We start from the raw sequence: 14,095 nt of genomic DNA, 5'->3' as shown, positions 1-14,095 counted from the left end.
CGAATGGGAAGGGAAGGCCACTCCCGAGGGAGAGTCGGTGGTGGAGTATGTCCTGACCTTCCGGGAACGACTTGCCGAGCTCATGGGCCTGGCCAGGGAGAATCTGGCCAGAGCCCAGAGGAAGCAGAAGGTCTGGTATGACCGCACAGCACGGGCCCGCGCCTTCGCCACTGGGGATCAGGTGATGGTCCTCATCCCCGTGAGGAAAAACAAACTCCAGGCCGCCTGGGAAGGGCCCTTCAAGGTTGTCAAGCAACTAAACGAGGTAAACTATGTGGTGGAGCTGTCGAACCAGGCACACCACCACCGGGTGTACCATGTGAATATGATGAAGCCATATTATGACAGGGGGAATATGGTGTTGGCCGTGTGCGGACATTGGGAGGGGCAGGGAGATGACCCTTTAGTAGATCTATTCCCTGGGACAAGAGTTGGCTTCCCCCTGGAAGCAATTCCCCTCTCTGATCGGCTAACCCCTGCCCAGCGAGCTGAGATCGGAGGGGTGCTGCATCTGTACCAACAGCTGTTTTCCAACCAGCCTGGACGCACTAATCTGACTGTCCACCGGGTGCAGACAGGATCGCACCCGCCTATAAAATGCTCCCCCTTCCGAGCCACAGGGAAAACTGCTCAGGACCTGGAAAGAGAGGTCAATGACATGCTGGCTTTGGGGGTGATCCAGCCGTCTTCCAGCCCTTGGGCCTCGCCGGTTGTGCTGGTCCCCAAAAAGGACGGGTCGATCCGGTTCTGTGTGGACTATCGGAAGCTCAATGCCATCACTGTAGCCGATGCCTACCCCATGCCCAGGCCGGACGAGCTCCTAGACAAGCTGGGAGGTGCTCGGTACCTTACCACCATGGATCTTACAAAGGGCTATTGGCAAGTGCCGCTGGATGCAGATGCCAGGCTGAAATCGGCCTTTGTCACCCCTCTGGGGCTCTGAGTTCCTGACCCTGCCCTTCGGCCTCAAGGGAGCGCCGGCCACCTTCCAGCGCCTGGTGGATCAGCTACTGAGGGGGATGGAGAGTTTTGCCGTGGCGTATATCGATGACATCTGTGTCTTTAGCCAGACCTGGGAGGACCACATATCCCAGGTTAGACAAGTGCTGGACCGACTCCAGAAGGCTGGGCTGACCGTAAAACCGGAGAAGTGCAAGGTGGGGATGGCTGAGGTATCCTACCTAGGCCACCGGGTGGGAAGCGGCTGCCTAAAGCCGGAACCAGCCAAAGTGGAGGTGATCAGAGACTGGCCCGCTCCTCAAACCAAAAAGCAGGTCCAAGCCTTTATTGGGATGGCAGGATACTATCGGAGGTTCGTGCCCCACTTTAGCGCCATAGCCGCCCCCATCACTGAGCTGTGCAAGAAGGGGAAGCCAGACAAAGTGGTCTGGACCGAGGAGTGCCAGGAGGCTCTCCGGACGCTGAAGGAGGCTCTGGTCAGTGGCCCAGTTCTGGCAAACCCAGACTTTGACAAGCCCTTTATGGTGTTCACCGACGCCTCAGACACAGGACTGGGGGCGGTGTTAATGCAGGAGGACGAAAAGGGGGAGAGACACCCCATCGTGTACCTGAGCAAGAAGTTGCTACCCCGGGAGCAGAACTACGCGGCCATCGAGAAGGAATGCCTGGCCATGGTGTGGGCCCTCAAAAAACTAGAGCCATATCTCTTTGGGCGTCACTTCACCGTGCACACCGACCACTCTCCCCTGACCTGGCTGCACCAGATGAAAGGAGCCAACGCCAAGCTCCTGAGGTGGAGCCTGCTCCTGCAGGATTATGACATGGACGTGGTCCATGTGAAGGGACCTGACAACCTGATAGCGGACGCGTTGTCCCGGAGAGGGAGCCCTGAACTTCCCCAGGTCACTGGTCAGAGTGACCCCGCTCAGTTCAGTCTCGAAGGGGGGAGAGATGTGACGGAGCAGGGAGCAGGGCAGATTTGACCAGGGAATGTTGCAGGGGGGTTGCAGTGGGGATGTGGGACTTCCCTTGAAGGAAGCTACCTGAGCTGTAACCTGAGCCAGGAACGGGGGTGGGGAGAATTAACACCTTCTGCCCGGGAGACTGAACAAAGGAGAGGAGCAGCGGGAGGGGCTGGGAGTTTAGTTTTCGGTTGGGGCTGGGTGGTGCAACGCAGGGAACCCCAAGCTGGGGTCTAAGCTCCCTGAACCTCCCAGAGGGACCTAATTGAGGGGGTCTGGTCGTACCTACACGCTCTGCTTGAGACTGTGTTCCTGTCCTTAAATAAACCTTCTGCTTTACTGGCTGGTTGAGAGTTGCAGTGAATCTCGGGAAGAGGGGTGCAGGGCCCTGACTCCCCCACACTCCGCAACAGCCCGACACCCGGCCCCACGCCCGGTCCCACGCCCAGCGCCCGACACCCAGTCCCAGGCCGGCCCCACGCCCAGCGCCCGACACCCAGCCCCACACCCAGCCCCACGCCCGGCGCCCGACACCCGGCCCCATGCCCAGCGCCCGACACCCGGCCCCACGCCCAGCGCCCGGCCCCACACCCAGCGCCCGACACCCAGCCCCACGCCCAGCGTCCGACACCCAGCCCCACGCCCAGCACCCGACACCCGGCCCCACGCCCGGCCCCACGCACAGTGCCCGACACCCAGCCCCACGCCCGGTCCCACGCCCAGCGCCCGACACCCAGCCCCACGCCCGGCCCCAAGCCCAGAGCCCGCCCCCCAGCCTCACGCCCAGCCCTGATGCCCAGTCCCACGCTCAGCGCCCGACACCCAGCCCCACGCCCGGCCCCACGCCCAGCGCCCGACACCCAGCCCCACGCCCGGCCCCGATGCCCGGTTCCCCCCACGGACCTGGTGACTTTGAAGATGCGCAGCAAGCGGACGCAGCGGAGCACGGAGATGCCGAGCGGCTCCATGACCTGCAGCTCCACCAGGCCCGTCTCCAGGATGCCCCCGCACACCACGAAGCAGTCGAAGCGGTTGAAGAAGCTGACGAAATAGGCCTGCAGGCCCAGGCTGTACAACTTCAGGAGCATCTCCAGCGTGAAGAGCGAGAGCAGCACCTTGTTGGCGTAGGCTGGGGGGCGAGAGGGGGGGTCACTCGGGGGGCAGACGCCCGGGGGAGGAGGGGCTGGCTCGGGGTGGGTCAGCGCCTCGAACCGGGATTGCCGGGTTAGCACGGTCAAGGCCAGGATTAGGGTAATCTGGGGGGTCTCCGAGCGAGGCCGGGCATGTTCTCTAGGACCGGGGCTAGTCGACACAAATGGGGGCAGATGGAAGATCCCCGAGGCCTGGCGGGGTGCCAGAGCAGGGGGCAGATCGGGGGTGGAATTAGGATCGGCTGGCGGGGACGTGGGGGGAGATGGAAGATCCCCGAGGCCAGGCGGGGTGTCGGACAGGGGTGTGACGTTATTGACATAAACTGGGACCATATAGATCATTGTTGCAACCAAGGTCTTGTATTGGGACCAAATCTTGTATAAAGGGGGTCAAATGGGGTGTCTAGGACAAGGTTATGGTTTACTGGTTATGATTATGCTGTCTATATGTGTGTATCAGTTTTGTAGTTGAAGTTATGAATATTGGCTCTATACTGTCTGTATGGCAAACTTATGCTATGCTGCTGGGTGACATCCCAGACAAGCTGAGATTAGCTCTGCCTAGCCTGCTTGATGGCCCATTAAGGACCATCAGCTATACAATGGACCCATTGAGAGAAGGCAGATACGCCTTGTAACTCAGCAAAGTATGCAGGGACTGGCCCATGTGACTCCAGACTCCATTTTGCTGTAATTTTCCACAGTAAGAACAAAGAGGTGATCTTACACCTGGGAAAGACTATATAAGGCTGATGCCTCATCTCCATCTGGTCTTCAATCCTGCTTCATACCTCTGGAGGAACTTTGCTACAAGCTGAAGCTTTGAACAAAGGACTGAGGACCCATCCCAGCGGGGGATGTATTCCAGAGACTTGATTTGAACCTGCAGTTTATTCCATCGCTGCTGCAAGCCTGAACCAAGAACTTTGCCATTACTGTATGTAATTGATTCCATTTAACCAATTCTAACTCTCATCTCTATCTTTTTCCTTTTATGAATAAACCTTTAGATTTTAGATTCTAAAGGATTGGCAGCAGCGTGATTTGTGGGTAAGATCTGATTTGTACATTGACCTGGGTCTGGGGCTTGGTCCTTTGGGATCAGGAGAACCTTTTTCTTTTACTGGGGTATTGGTTTTTATAACCATTTGTCCCCATAACGAGTGGCACTGGTGGTGATACTGGGAAACTGGAGTGTCTAAGGAGATTGCTTGTGAGACTTGCGGTTAGCCAGTGGGATGAGACCGAAGTCCTCCTAGTCTGGCTGGTTTGGTGCCATAGAGGTGGAAAAACCCCAGCCTTGGGCTGTAACTGCCCTATTTGAGCAATTTGTCCTGAGTTGGCACTCTCAGTTGGGTTCCGCCAGAACCGCATTGTCACAGGGGGGCAGATCGGGGCTGGGATTACGATCGGCTGGCGGGGACATGGGGGGAGATGGAAGATCCCCGAGGCCTGGCGGGGTGCCGGACGGGGGGCAGATCGGGGCTGGGATTAGGATTGGCTGGCAGGGACATGGGGGCAGATGGAAGATCCCCGAGGCCTGGCGGACTGCCGGACTGGGGGGCAGATCGGGGCTGGGATTAGGATCGGCTGGCGGGGACATGGGGGGAGATGGAAGATCCCCGAGGCCTGGTTTTGTCCGGGATCCGGCCCCACTGGCACGGGGTTTTCCGGTCGTGACGGGGAGCTGGGCTGGGTCACTGCAGACCCCAGGCGGGCAACTGGGCTGGGAATCACAGATGGGGATTGGGATTGAGGATACGAGAGGTCGGGTTAGTGTGGGATCGGGACCGGGACGGGTGGGGGGGACGGAGTGGGGCGGATTGACCTGGGGATGTCGAAGGGGAGTTTTGCTGAGACTGTCTGCATTGGGGGGGGGATCTCGGGGTGACTTCGGTGGCTCACCCACAGTCCAACGGGCTGGTGGCGAGGTTCAACGGGACGCTACAGAGGATGCTGAAAACCTTTACGGACCAGCACCCGCAGGACTGGGACACATACTTACCCCTCCTGCTGTTCGCGTACCGGGAAGTGCCCCCGGGTCAGCCGGGTTTTCACTCGCGCTCAACTTACGTTCAGGTATCGTCCCTCAAGTGAAGTCACCCCAAGATCCCAGCCCCTCTGCAGACAGTCCCGGTAAACTCCCCTGCGACATCCCCAGGTCAATCCGCCCCCTCCCTGCTCCGGCACACAGCTATGAACCTCTGCAGCTAGAATAAACTCCTGCCCAGAGCCGGGAGAGAACCCAGGAGTCCTGGCTCCCAATCCCCCCCCGCTCTAACCCAGTGTGACGAGCAGGGAGTGGGGCGGACTGACCTGGGAATGTTGCAGGGGGGTTGCATTGGGGATGAGAAGGAATTTACCTGAGCCAGGAGGGGGGTTGGGAGAAGTGACACCTGGACAGAGGAGAGGAGGAGCAGAGGGGAGGGGGGAGAGAGCTGCTGGAGGGGTTTGGGTAGTTTCAGTTTGGGCTGGATAGTGCAACGCAGGGAACCCCAAGCTGGGGTCTAAGCTCCCTGAACCCCCCAGAAGGACTTGATTGAGGGGTTCTGGTTGTACCTACACGCTCGGCTTGGGACTGTGGTCCTGTCATCTAATAAATCTTCTGTGTTACTGGCTGGCTGAGAGTCCCGGGGAATTGCAGGAAGAGGGGTGCAGGGCCCTGACTCCCCCACACTCCATGACACCCACCAGCCCCCACTCCCCTCCCAGAGCTGGGGAGAGAACCCAGGAGTCCTGGCTCCCAGCCCCCCTACTCTAACCCACCAGCCCCCACTCCCCTCCCAGAGCCGGGAGAGAACCCAGGAGTCCTGGCTCCCAGCCCCCCCTGCTCTATCCACCAGCCCCCCTTCCCCTCCCAGAGCCGGGGAGAGAACCCAGGAGTCCTGGCTCCCAGCCCCCCCTGCTCTAACCCACCAGCCCCCCTTCCCCTCCCAGAGCCGGGCAGGGACCCCGGCGTGCGGGGCTCACCCTGGATCTGGGTCAGCCAGTCGGGCTGGTTGTAGTGCTCGGAGGCGATGGTCAGCGTGTTGAGGAAGACGAGGATCAGGACCATCCAGTAGAAGGAGACGGATTTCACGGCCAGGCGGCACCGCTTCCGCAGCTGCCGGTTCACGCGCCGGCACCGGCGGCTGGGGGGCAAAGCAGGGGGATGGGTCAGGGGGGCTGAGCCCCACAGAGACCCCTCCCCCCACGGCTGGGACAGAGCCCCCCAAGGGGGTCAGTCAGGCTGGGCCCCATAGAGACCCCTCCCCCCACGGCTGGGACAGAGCCCCCCCAGGGGGTCAGTCAGGCTGGGCCCCATAGAGACCCCCCGCGGGTCGAGCCCCACAGAGACCCCTCCCCCCACGGCTGGGACAGAGCCCCCCCAGGGGGTCAGTCAGGCTGGGCCCCATAGAGACCCCTCCCCCCACAGCTGGGACAGAGCCCCCCCAGGGGGTCAGTCAGGCTGGGCCCCATACAGACCCCCCCCGAAGGGCGGAGACGCCCCCTCCTTCGCTCCCACTCACCAGAATTTCGTCTTCGAGATTTTGCCTCTGGAGAAAGAGAAGAGAAAAGAAACAAAACGACAAATCAAACGCAGCCACTTCTGGGGTGGGACCTGGGGCCTGTTTATACCCCCAGCCCCTGGAGCACGGGCCCCTCCGCGCACTCACAGGTACACGGCGCAGCAGGTGGCATGATGTTCCTCTTCACCCACGTTCTCGGTGTTGACGGAAGTCGTTTCACTCGCGGGGAGACTGGCTGGGGGAGAGATGTACGGGTGAGTTCCCCCATCAGTGCCCCCACGGCTGGCTGGGTGTCTCTGGTTTGACCTGGGGGGGGGCTGAGATCAGAATCCAGCCCTGCCCACATTGCAATCAGGAGTGACTCCAGATTGACCCCATGGGAGCTGAGATCAGACTCTGGCCCTGGCCCCAATGCAATTAGGAGTGACTCTGGATTGACCCCATGGGAGCTGAGATCAGAATCTGGCCCTGACTCCACTGCAATCAGGAATGACTCCGGATTGACCCCACAGGAGCTGAGATCAGACTCTGGCCCTGGCTCCACTGCAATTAGGAGTGACTCTGGATTGACCCCATGGGAGCTGAGATCAGAATCTGGCCCTGGCCCCACTGCAATCAGGAGTGACTCCGGATTGACCCTGCGCAACCTGAGATCAGACTCTGGCCCTGGCCCCACTGCAATCAGGAGTGACTCCGGATTGACCCCACGGGAGCTGAGATCAGACTCTGGCCCTGACCCCACTGCAATCAGGAGTGACTCCGGATTGACCCCAAGGGAGCTGAGATCAGCCTCTGGCCCTGGCTCCATTGCAGTCGGGTGACTCTGGATTGACCCCAGGGCGGGGAGCTGGGAACAGAATATTAATGGGCAGCGGGAGACATGAGTCCCCCCCCCGAGCGATGACACACGGGCGCAGACAGACAGACAGACAGACAGAGATGGAGGCGCCGGTTACTGTGGGTGTCGGTGGAATGGCTGGAGTGACGGAGCCATCGGAGTCGGCCTTTCTTCTTCTCCGTCAGGTCTTCCACGGTCACCCCTTCGCCAGGGAGCAACGGACGGACGGACGGACGGGATGGAGGGACGGACGGACAGGAGGATGTGCGGGGGTGGGGAATGAGAGACAAGACACACAGATGTGAGTGTTGTGACAAAGGGAGGTGACCCCACCCCAGGGCATCATGGGTTGTGACAGGACCCAGGGACTGATCCACCCCCCACCTGTTACAGCTCCCCACGCTATACAAGAGGGGCCCCAGCAGTTAGAGCAGGGGGGGCTGGGAGCCAGGACTCCTGGGTTCTCTCTGGCCCTGAGAGGGGGGTGTACAATTGACCGCAGTGTCCCTGATCCAGAGAGGCTAACGAGGGAGGCCCCGGGGAGTTAATGAACTCTGCGTGGCTGGGGGCGGGGGGCGACTGGAGGCAGGGACACACCCCTGCTACCCCTGGGGGAGGACACACAACTCTGCAGTGTCCCCAGCCCCCGCCCTGCTCTGCTGAGAGAAACCAGACTCTGCTCTGCCCCCGCCATCTCTTCCCCGCCGGCCCCACCCCCACTGCCAGGATCTCCCCCCAGATGGCAATTGACTCGGGTGCCACTAATCTCCCAGCCTGGAAATCTCATTTCTCTGCCCGCTAATCCCCTGGCCACAGCTGGCTACAGCTAACCCCCCCTCGCCTGGGCGCAGAATCGCTGGCCCAGATACCCAGGGCTGGGCTAGCGGGGGCTGCGGGTCAGGAGTGAGGGGCACTGGCGGGGGGGGGGGCAGGGCTGGCCTAGCAGGGGCTGCGGGTCGGGAGTGAGGGGCACCGGCAGAGCTGGGGGGGGTAGGGCTGGGCTAGCAGGGGCTGCGGGTCAGGAGTGAGGGACGCCGGCGGGACTGGGTGGGGCAGGGCCGGCCTAGCGGGGGCTGCGGGTCGGGAGTGAGGGGCACTGGCAGAGCTGGGGGGGGCAGGGCTGGGCTAGCAGGGGCTGCGGTTCGGGAGTGAGGGGCACCACGGGCTGGGGGTCCCTTACGGGCGTGCTTGTCCTCGGGGTCCCCCTCCTCGTCGTCGGGGTCGATGTCCTCGGCCTGCGTGATCCAGTCCAAGTAGCCCCTGAGATCTTCCTCCATCTGCTGCTTCTCCCGCAGCTTCTGGAAGTCGCCCCGGGCTTTGGCCTTCTCCCGCTCCTTGGAGAACTCCCTGTGGGCAGCAAGGGGTTAACCCCCGGCACATGCAGCAACATGCTAAGCACACGCACATGCTGTGCGCACATGGGATCCAGCTGCACGTGCTTTGAGATGCACCTCACCTGCGTGATCCAGCCACACGCCTCAACATGCTAATGACACGCACGATCTGGCTGCATGGCCTGTCACATGCGTATGATCCGCCCACACAACTGACATGCCAATGGCACACACAATCCAGCCGCGCACCCTCCAACACACTTAGAACACGCTCCCCCTCTGCACACGTCCTGAGCCGCTTATCACATGATTCCCCTCTGTACACACCTGTGACGAAGTGGGACTGTTCTTAATGTTTCCTCTGAATACTGTGTGGGTGCCTCAGTTTCCCCCATGATCTCTAGGTGGGGGATCGGGGGGGTGATTGGTGCAGAGCCCGAGAGGGCCAGTGCGATGGTGTCTGCACAGAGAATGGCCGACGCCCTGTCTCCTGGGCCCCCCGGCAAGGGGATGCGAAAGGTCTTGGCGAACAAAGGGATCAGGAGGGGACAAAGGCCAGAGGAGGGGTCGGGGGGGCTGGAGCGTTTCAGTTTGGAGCTGACTGGGGAAGGGGAGGGAGCCCCAGGGCTGGGGTCTAAGCTCCCTGCCCCCCAAGATGGACCCAGCTGGGGTCCTGGTCTCTGTCCCTACAAGCTCTGGTTTAGCCTGTTCCTGTCATCTAATAAACCTCTGTGTCCCCGGTGGGCTGAGAGTCACAACTGACTGCGGAGTTGGGGGGCAGGACCCCCTGGCCTTCCCAGGCCCCCACCCGGGCGACTCGCTGTGGGGGCGCCCGGGGGGGCAGGGGAGGCCAAAGGCTCCGGGGTCAGACCCAGGAGGTGAAGCCGTGGGAGCTGCTCGCCCCGGAGACGGTCTGCTCCGAGAGGAGACTCCCAGAGTCCTGCCCAGCCTCGTAGGGAGCAGTTCCAGCATCGCCCGGGGACCCCGTGACAGCACCCCGACATGCTTAGAACACACTTCTCCTCTGCACACGCCCCGACATGCTTAGAACACACTTCTCCTCTGCACACACCCCGACATGCTTAGAACACACTTAGAACCCTGCTGCACACGCCCCAACACGCTTAGAACACACGTCTCTGCACACACCCCAACACGCTTAGAACACACTTCTCCTCTGCACACGCCCCGACACGCTTAGAACAAATTTCCCTACTGCACATTTCCCGACACGCTTAGAACACACTTCTCCTCTGCACACACCCCGACACACTTAGAACAAATTTCCCTACTGCACACGCCCCAACATGCTTAGAACACACATCTCTGCACACACCCCAACATGCTTAGAACTTGCTTCTCCTCTGCACCCCCCCCAACATGCCTAGAACATGCCTCCCCCGCTGCACAGGCCCCCAGAGCCTCTCCAAGCCACCTCCCACACAAGGGCCCCATTTCCTCCCTGAGCTCCTCCCCAGAGCTGGGCACATCCCCTCCGCGGCCGCCCCCCTTACCCGCTCAGCACCCCCAGCACCAGGTTGAGCACGAAGAAGGAGCCGAAGATGACCAGGCTGACGAAGTAAACCCAAGGCAGCTCGTGCCCCATAGCGTCCTGCATCTGTGGGAGGGACAGAGATCAGAGGGGGCCCGGGGGCGGGGGAGACTGGCACCCATGGAGCCCCCGGGGGGATCCACTGTGGATAGTGGCCTAGGGGGGTCAGGAGGGACCCCAGGGCGGGTTGGAGGGGTCCCCGGGGGTTTGGAGTGCAGGGAGATCCCTGCGGGCAGGGGGTGCAGGGGAACTCCTGGGAGTTTGGGGAGTGAGGGGGTCCCCAGGGGTTTGGGGTGCAGGGGGTCCCAGGGGATTTGGGGTGCAGGGGGTCCCTGGCAGTTGGGGTGCAGGGGGTCCCAGAGGTTTGGGGTGCAGGGGGTCCTGGGGTTTGGGGCGCAGGGGGACCCGGCGGCTGGGGCACAGGGGGACCTGGGGGTTGGGGTGCAGGAGTCCCAGGGATTTGGGGTGCAGGGGGACCTGGCGGCTGGGGTGCAGGGGGGACCCAAAGGTTTGGGGTTTGGGGGGTCCCAGGGATTTGGGGTGCAGGGGGACCCGGCGGCTGGGGCGCAGGGGGACCTGGGGGTTGGGGTGCAGGGGGGGTCCCTGGCGGTTGGGGGGACCCAGGGATTTGGGGTTTGGGGGTCCCAGGGATTTGGGGCGCAGGGGGACCTGGGGTTTGGGGTGCAGGGGATTCCAGGGGGTTGGGGTGCAGGGGGCTCCAGGGGATTTGGGGCGCAGGGGGACCCGGGGTTTGGGGTGCAGGGGGCTCACCCAGTAGAGCACGTCGGTCCACCCCTCCATGGTGATGCACTGGAAGACGGTGAGCATGGCGAAGAAGAAGTTGTCGAAGTTGGTGATCCCGCCGTTGGGCCCCTCCCAGCGGCCCCGGCACTCGGTGTTGTTGAGGGGACACTCGCGGCCGTGCCCCGAGAAGGCGCAGGGAGAAGGGTCCTCCTCGGCCTCCAGGTCTGGGGGAGGGATGGAGAGTGAGCGGGGCCCCGGGCAGGCGGGGGGGGCAGGGGGGCCCCGGATAGGTGGGGGGGTGGGGGGGTGAGCGGGGCCCTGGCAGGTGGGGTTGCGGGGGGCCCGGGCAGGCGGGGGGGTGGGGGGTGAGCGGGGGCCCGGGCAGGTGGGGGGGTGGGGGGTGAGCGGGGCCCCGGGCAGGTGGGAGGGGCGGGGGGTCCCAGGCAGGCGGGGGGGCAGAGTGGCGCAGGGCCCCAGGCAGGCGGGGTTGCGGGGGCCCCGGGCAGGCGGGGGGGCAGGGGGGCGGGGGGTACCTGAGCCGAGGATGAAGCAGGTCTTGTGCATGCGGCCGATGAAGAGCTCCAGGCCGATGATGGCGTAGATGATGATGACGAAGAGGACGAGCAGCGCGATGTGCAGCAGCGGCACCATGGCCTTCATGATGGAGTTGAGCACGATGTGCAGACCTGCGGGGGAGGGGGGCGCGGGGGGGTCAGGCCTGGGGGCGGCTCCCGTGGTGCAGCACGGCAGAGGTGTGCAGTGTGCAGCACAAGGCAACGCTGTGCCGCGAAACGGGGTGCAATGCACTGGGGCAGTGTGACCGCGCAGTGACACGTGCCACGGGGGGGGGGTGATCTCACACCGCGCAGTGACACGTGCCACGGGGGGGGGGTGACCTCACACCGCGCAGTGCCACACGCCAGGGGGCAGCGCGACCTCACACCGTGCAGTGCCACGTGCCACGGGGGGGGGGTGACCTCACACCGCGCAGTGCCACGTGCCACGGGGGGGGTGACCTCACACCGCGCAGTGCCACACGCCAGGGGGCAGCGCGACCTCACACCGCACAGTGCCACACGCCACGGGGCGGTGTGACCCCATAGGAATGCAGTGAAATGCAACACTGCAGAAAAATGGGTTGCAGTGCATGAGAGCAGGGTGCAACAAACTGGCATGCAGTGCAATGCATCATTGCACAGTGACACTGCAGGCAGTGAAGGGAACCATTGTGCAGTGTCACGCCATGCAAAACGCAGTGCACGTCACCACCGTGCAATGAGCCAACACGCACTGCGACTCGCCGATGCGACGGCATGCACTGCCACGCACACGTGTGCAGTGAGGCAGCGTCCTAGGACATCATTCAACCCAAGCCCCCTGCCCCCCTCGGGCCTTACTGGGGACGCCGGAGACGAGGCGCAGCGGCCGCAGTACGCGGAAGGCCCGCAGGGCTTTGACGTCGAAGCCGCCCGGCTTCCCGCTCATGTGGTGGGCGTCCCCGGGCTTGTGGGACGCCTGCTCCAGGACCACACTGAACAACCTGCGGGAGAGCGGGTGGGTGAGGGGGGGCCCCAAGGGCTGGGGACGGGGGGGCCGGCGGGGGCCCAGCGGAGCGGTGGGGGGCGGCAGGAGGTGCAGCGGGGTGTTGGGGAGACCCGTGGGGGGCGGGGGCCCAGCACGGCAGCTGGGGACGGTTGGGGGCTCGGCGGGGACCCACCCCACCACCACGATGACGAAGTCCAGTACAGGTTCCAGCCGTTGTGGATGTAGGCGCTGGGGAGCCGGGCAGGGGGTGGGGGAGCCACGGGGGGTGGGGGCTGGGGAGGACAGGGGGGCACGGGGGGACTAGGGGGGGACGGGGGGGACCCACCCCACCACCACGATGACGAAGTCCAGCAGGTTCCAGCCGTTGCGGATGTAGGCGCTGGGATGCAGGACCAGCCCGTACGCGATGATCTTCAGGAACGTCTCCACCGTGAAGATGATGAGGAAGATGTACTCCACCTGCTCCTGTCGGGGGGGCGGGGGGGGCGGAGATGGGGATTGAAGCCAGGCGTCCGGGCAGCACCAACCCCCGGCCGTCAGCCACCCACACCCAAACCACCCCCTGCATCCTAGAGAATGAACCCAGGTGTGCTGGGGGGCTTTCCTGCTGGGGTACGGATCCGGGTGTCCAGGAGTGGGGGAACCCCGGTGTCCGGGCAGGCCCCGAGCCTTGAGGGGGTGGACAATCCCATGCAGGGGAACTGATGGCTCCCCCCAACCCCCCCGCCGAGTTCGCAGGTTAGAGCTCGTGGCTTGGGACAAACAAGGAGACAGAGAACCCAGGCGTCCGGGCTCCCAGCCCCCCCCCGCCAACACTAGACCCCACTCCCCTCCCAGTGCTGGTGAGAGAACCCAGGGGGGAACTCCTGCCCCCGCCCGCGCTAATTCCTTCCCACTCCCATGACGTCTGCCCAGGGACCCGGCACTCCTTAAGGACAGTCATTAGCTCTGAGCTCTTAACGAGGCTAAACCCAACACCAAGGGGCTCACAGGGCCTGCCCTGGGGCTGGGAGCCGGACGCCGGGGTCCCCGCCCGGCTCCGGGAGGGGCGCGGGGGTGGCCGGGCGGAGCCGGACGAGCCGGACGCCGGGGTTCCCGGGGCTCACCAGGTCATGGTTGGCGGTGTTGGAGTCGTCCTCTGGGAAGGGGATATAGACCCCCAGGGCCACGCAGTTGGCGAAGATGGTCATGAGGATAAGGATGTCGAAGGGCCTGGGGCGGGGGGGCGGGTTAAGGATCCGAACAGGGGGGGTGCCCCCTTCCTCAGCCTGCGTGGCCCCCCCCACATTCCCCCGGCTTCCCCCACCCTGTAGCACCATCCCTTCCCCCCGCCCCCCTGAGCCCCCAGCCGGGCGGATGCTTCCACTCCACGATGCTGATGGCGGCCCGGCGCAGGGGATGGCTGAGCCGGAGACAGAAGAGGGCCCGGGGGGAGCGCGGCACCGTGGGGCTGCCCTGAGCCTTGTGCTTGGCGGAGGGCAAGCGCCGGCGGGGGGTGGG

At 63.6% G+C, this 14,095-nt stretch overlaps 1 protein-coding gene across 1 annotated transcript in view; it reads right to left on the bottom strand.

Annotated features, from left to right (window-relative positions):
• CACNA1F (calcium voltage-gated channel subunit alpha1 F) overlaps positions 1-13,800 on the bottom strand; it is a 56,797-nt gene extending 42,997 nt beyond the window's left edge. Inside the window, exons 1-12 of the mRNA XM_054014912.1 lie at positions 13,702-13,800; positions 12,921-13,060; positions 12,448-12,590; positions 11,584-11,736; positions 11,078-11,274; positions 10,269-10,372; positions 8,583-8,767; positions 7,539-7,607; positions 6,730-6,817; positions 6,583-6,609; positions 6,044-6,204; positions 2,826-3,051 (exon numbers count right to left, since the gene is read on the bottom strand). Of these exons, the coding sequence (XP_053870887.1) occupies positions 2,826-3,051; positions 6,044-6,204; positions 6,583-6,609; positions 6,730-6,817; positions 7,539-7,607; positions 8,583-8,767; positions 10,269-10,372; positions 11,078-11,274; positions 11,584-11,736; positions 12,448-12,590; positions 12,921-13,060; positions 13,702-13,785 (1,577 nt within the window). The 5' untranslated portion in view covers positions 13,786-13,800. The remainder of the gene's footprint in view (positions 1-2,825; positions 3,052-6,043; positions 6,205-6,582; positions 6,610-6,729; positions 6,818-7,538; positions 7,608-8,582; positions 8,768-10,268; positions 10,373-11,077; positions 11,275-11,583; positions 11,737-12,447; positions 12,591-12,920; positions 13,061-13,701) is intronic.
• Positions 13,801-14,095: the final 295 nt, after the last annotated feature.

Source organism: Malaclemys terrapin (assembly GCF_027887155.1).
Source record: "Malaclemys terrapin pileata isolate rMalTer1 chromosome 20 unlocalized genomic scaffold, rMalTer1.hap1 SUPER_20_unloc_1, whole genome shotgun sequence".
NCBI lineage: Eukaryota > Metazoa > Chordata > Testudines > Emydidae > Malaclemys > Malaclemys terrapin.
This window is presented reverse-complemented; position numbering and strand designations above follow the sequence as displayed.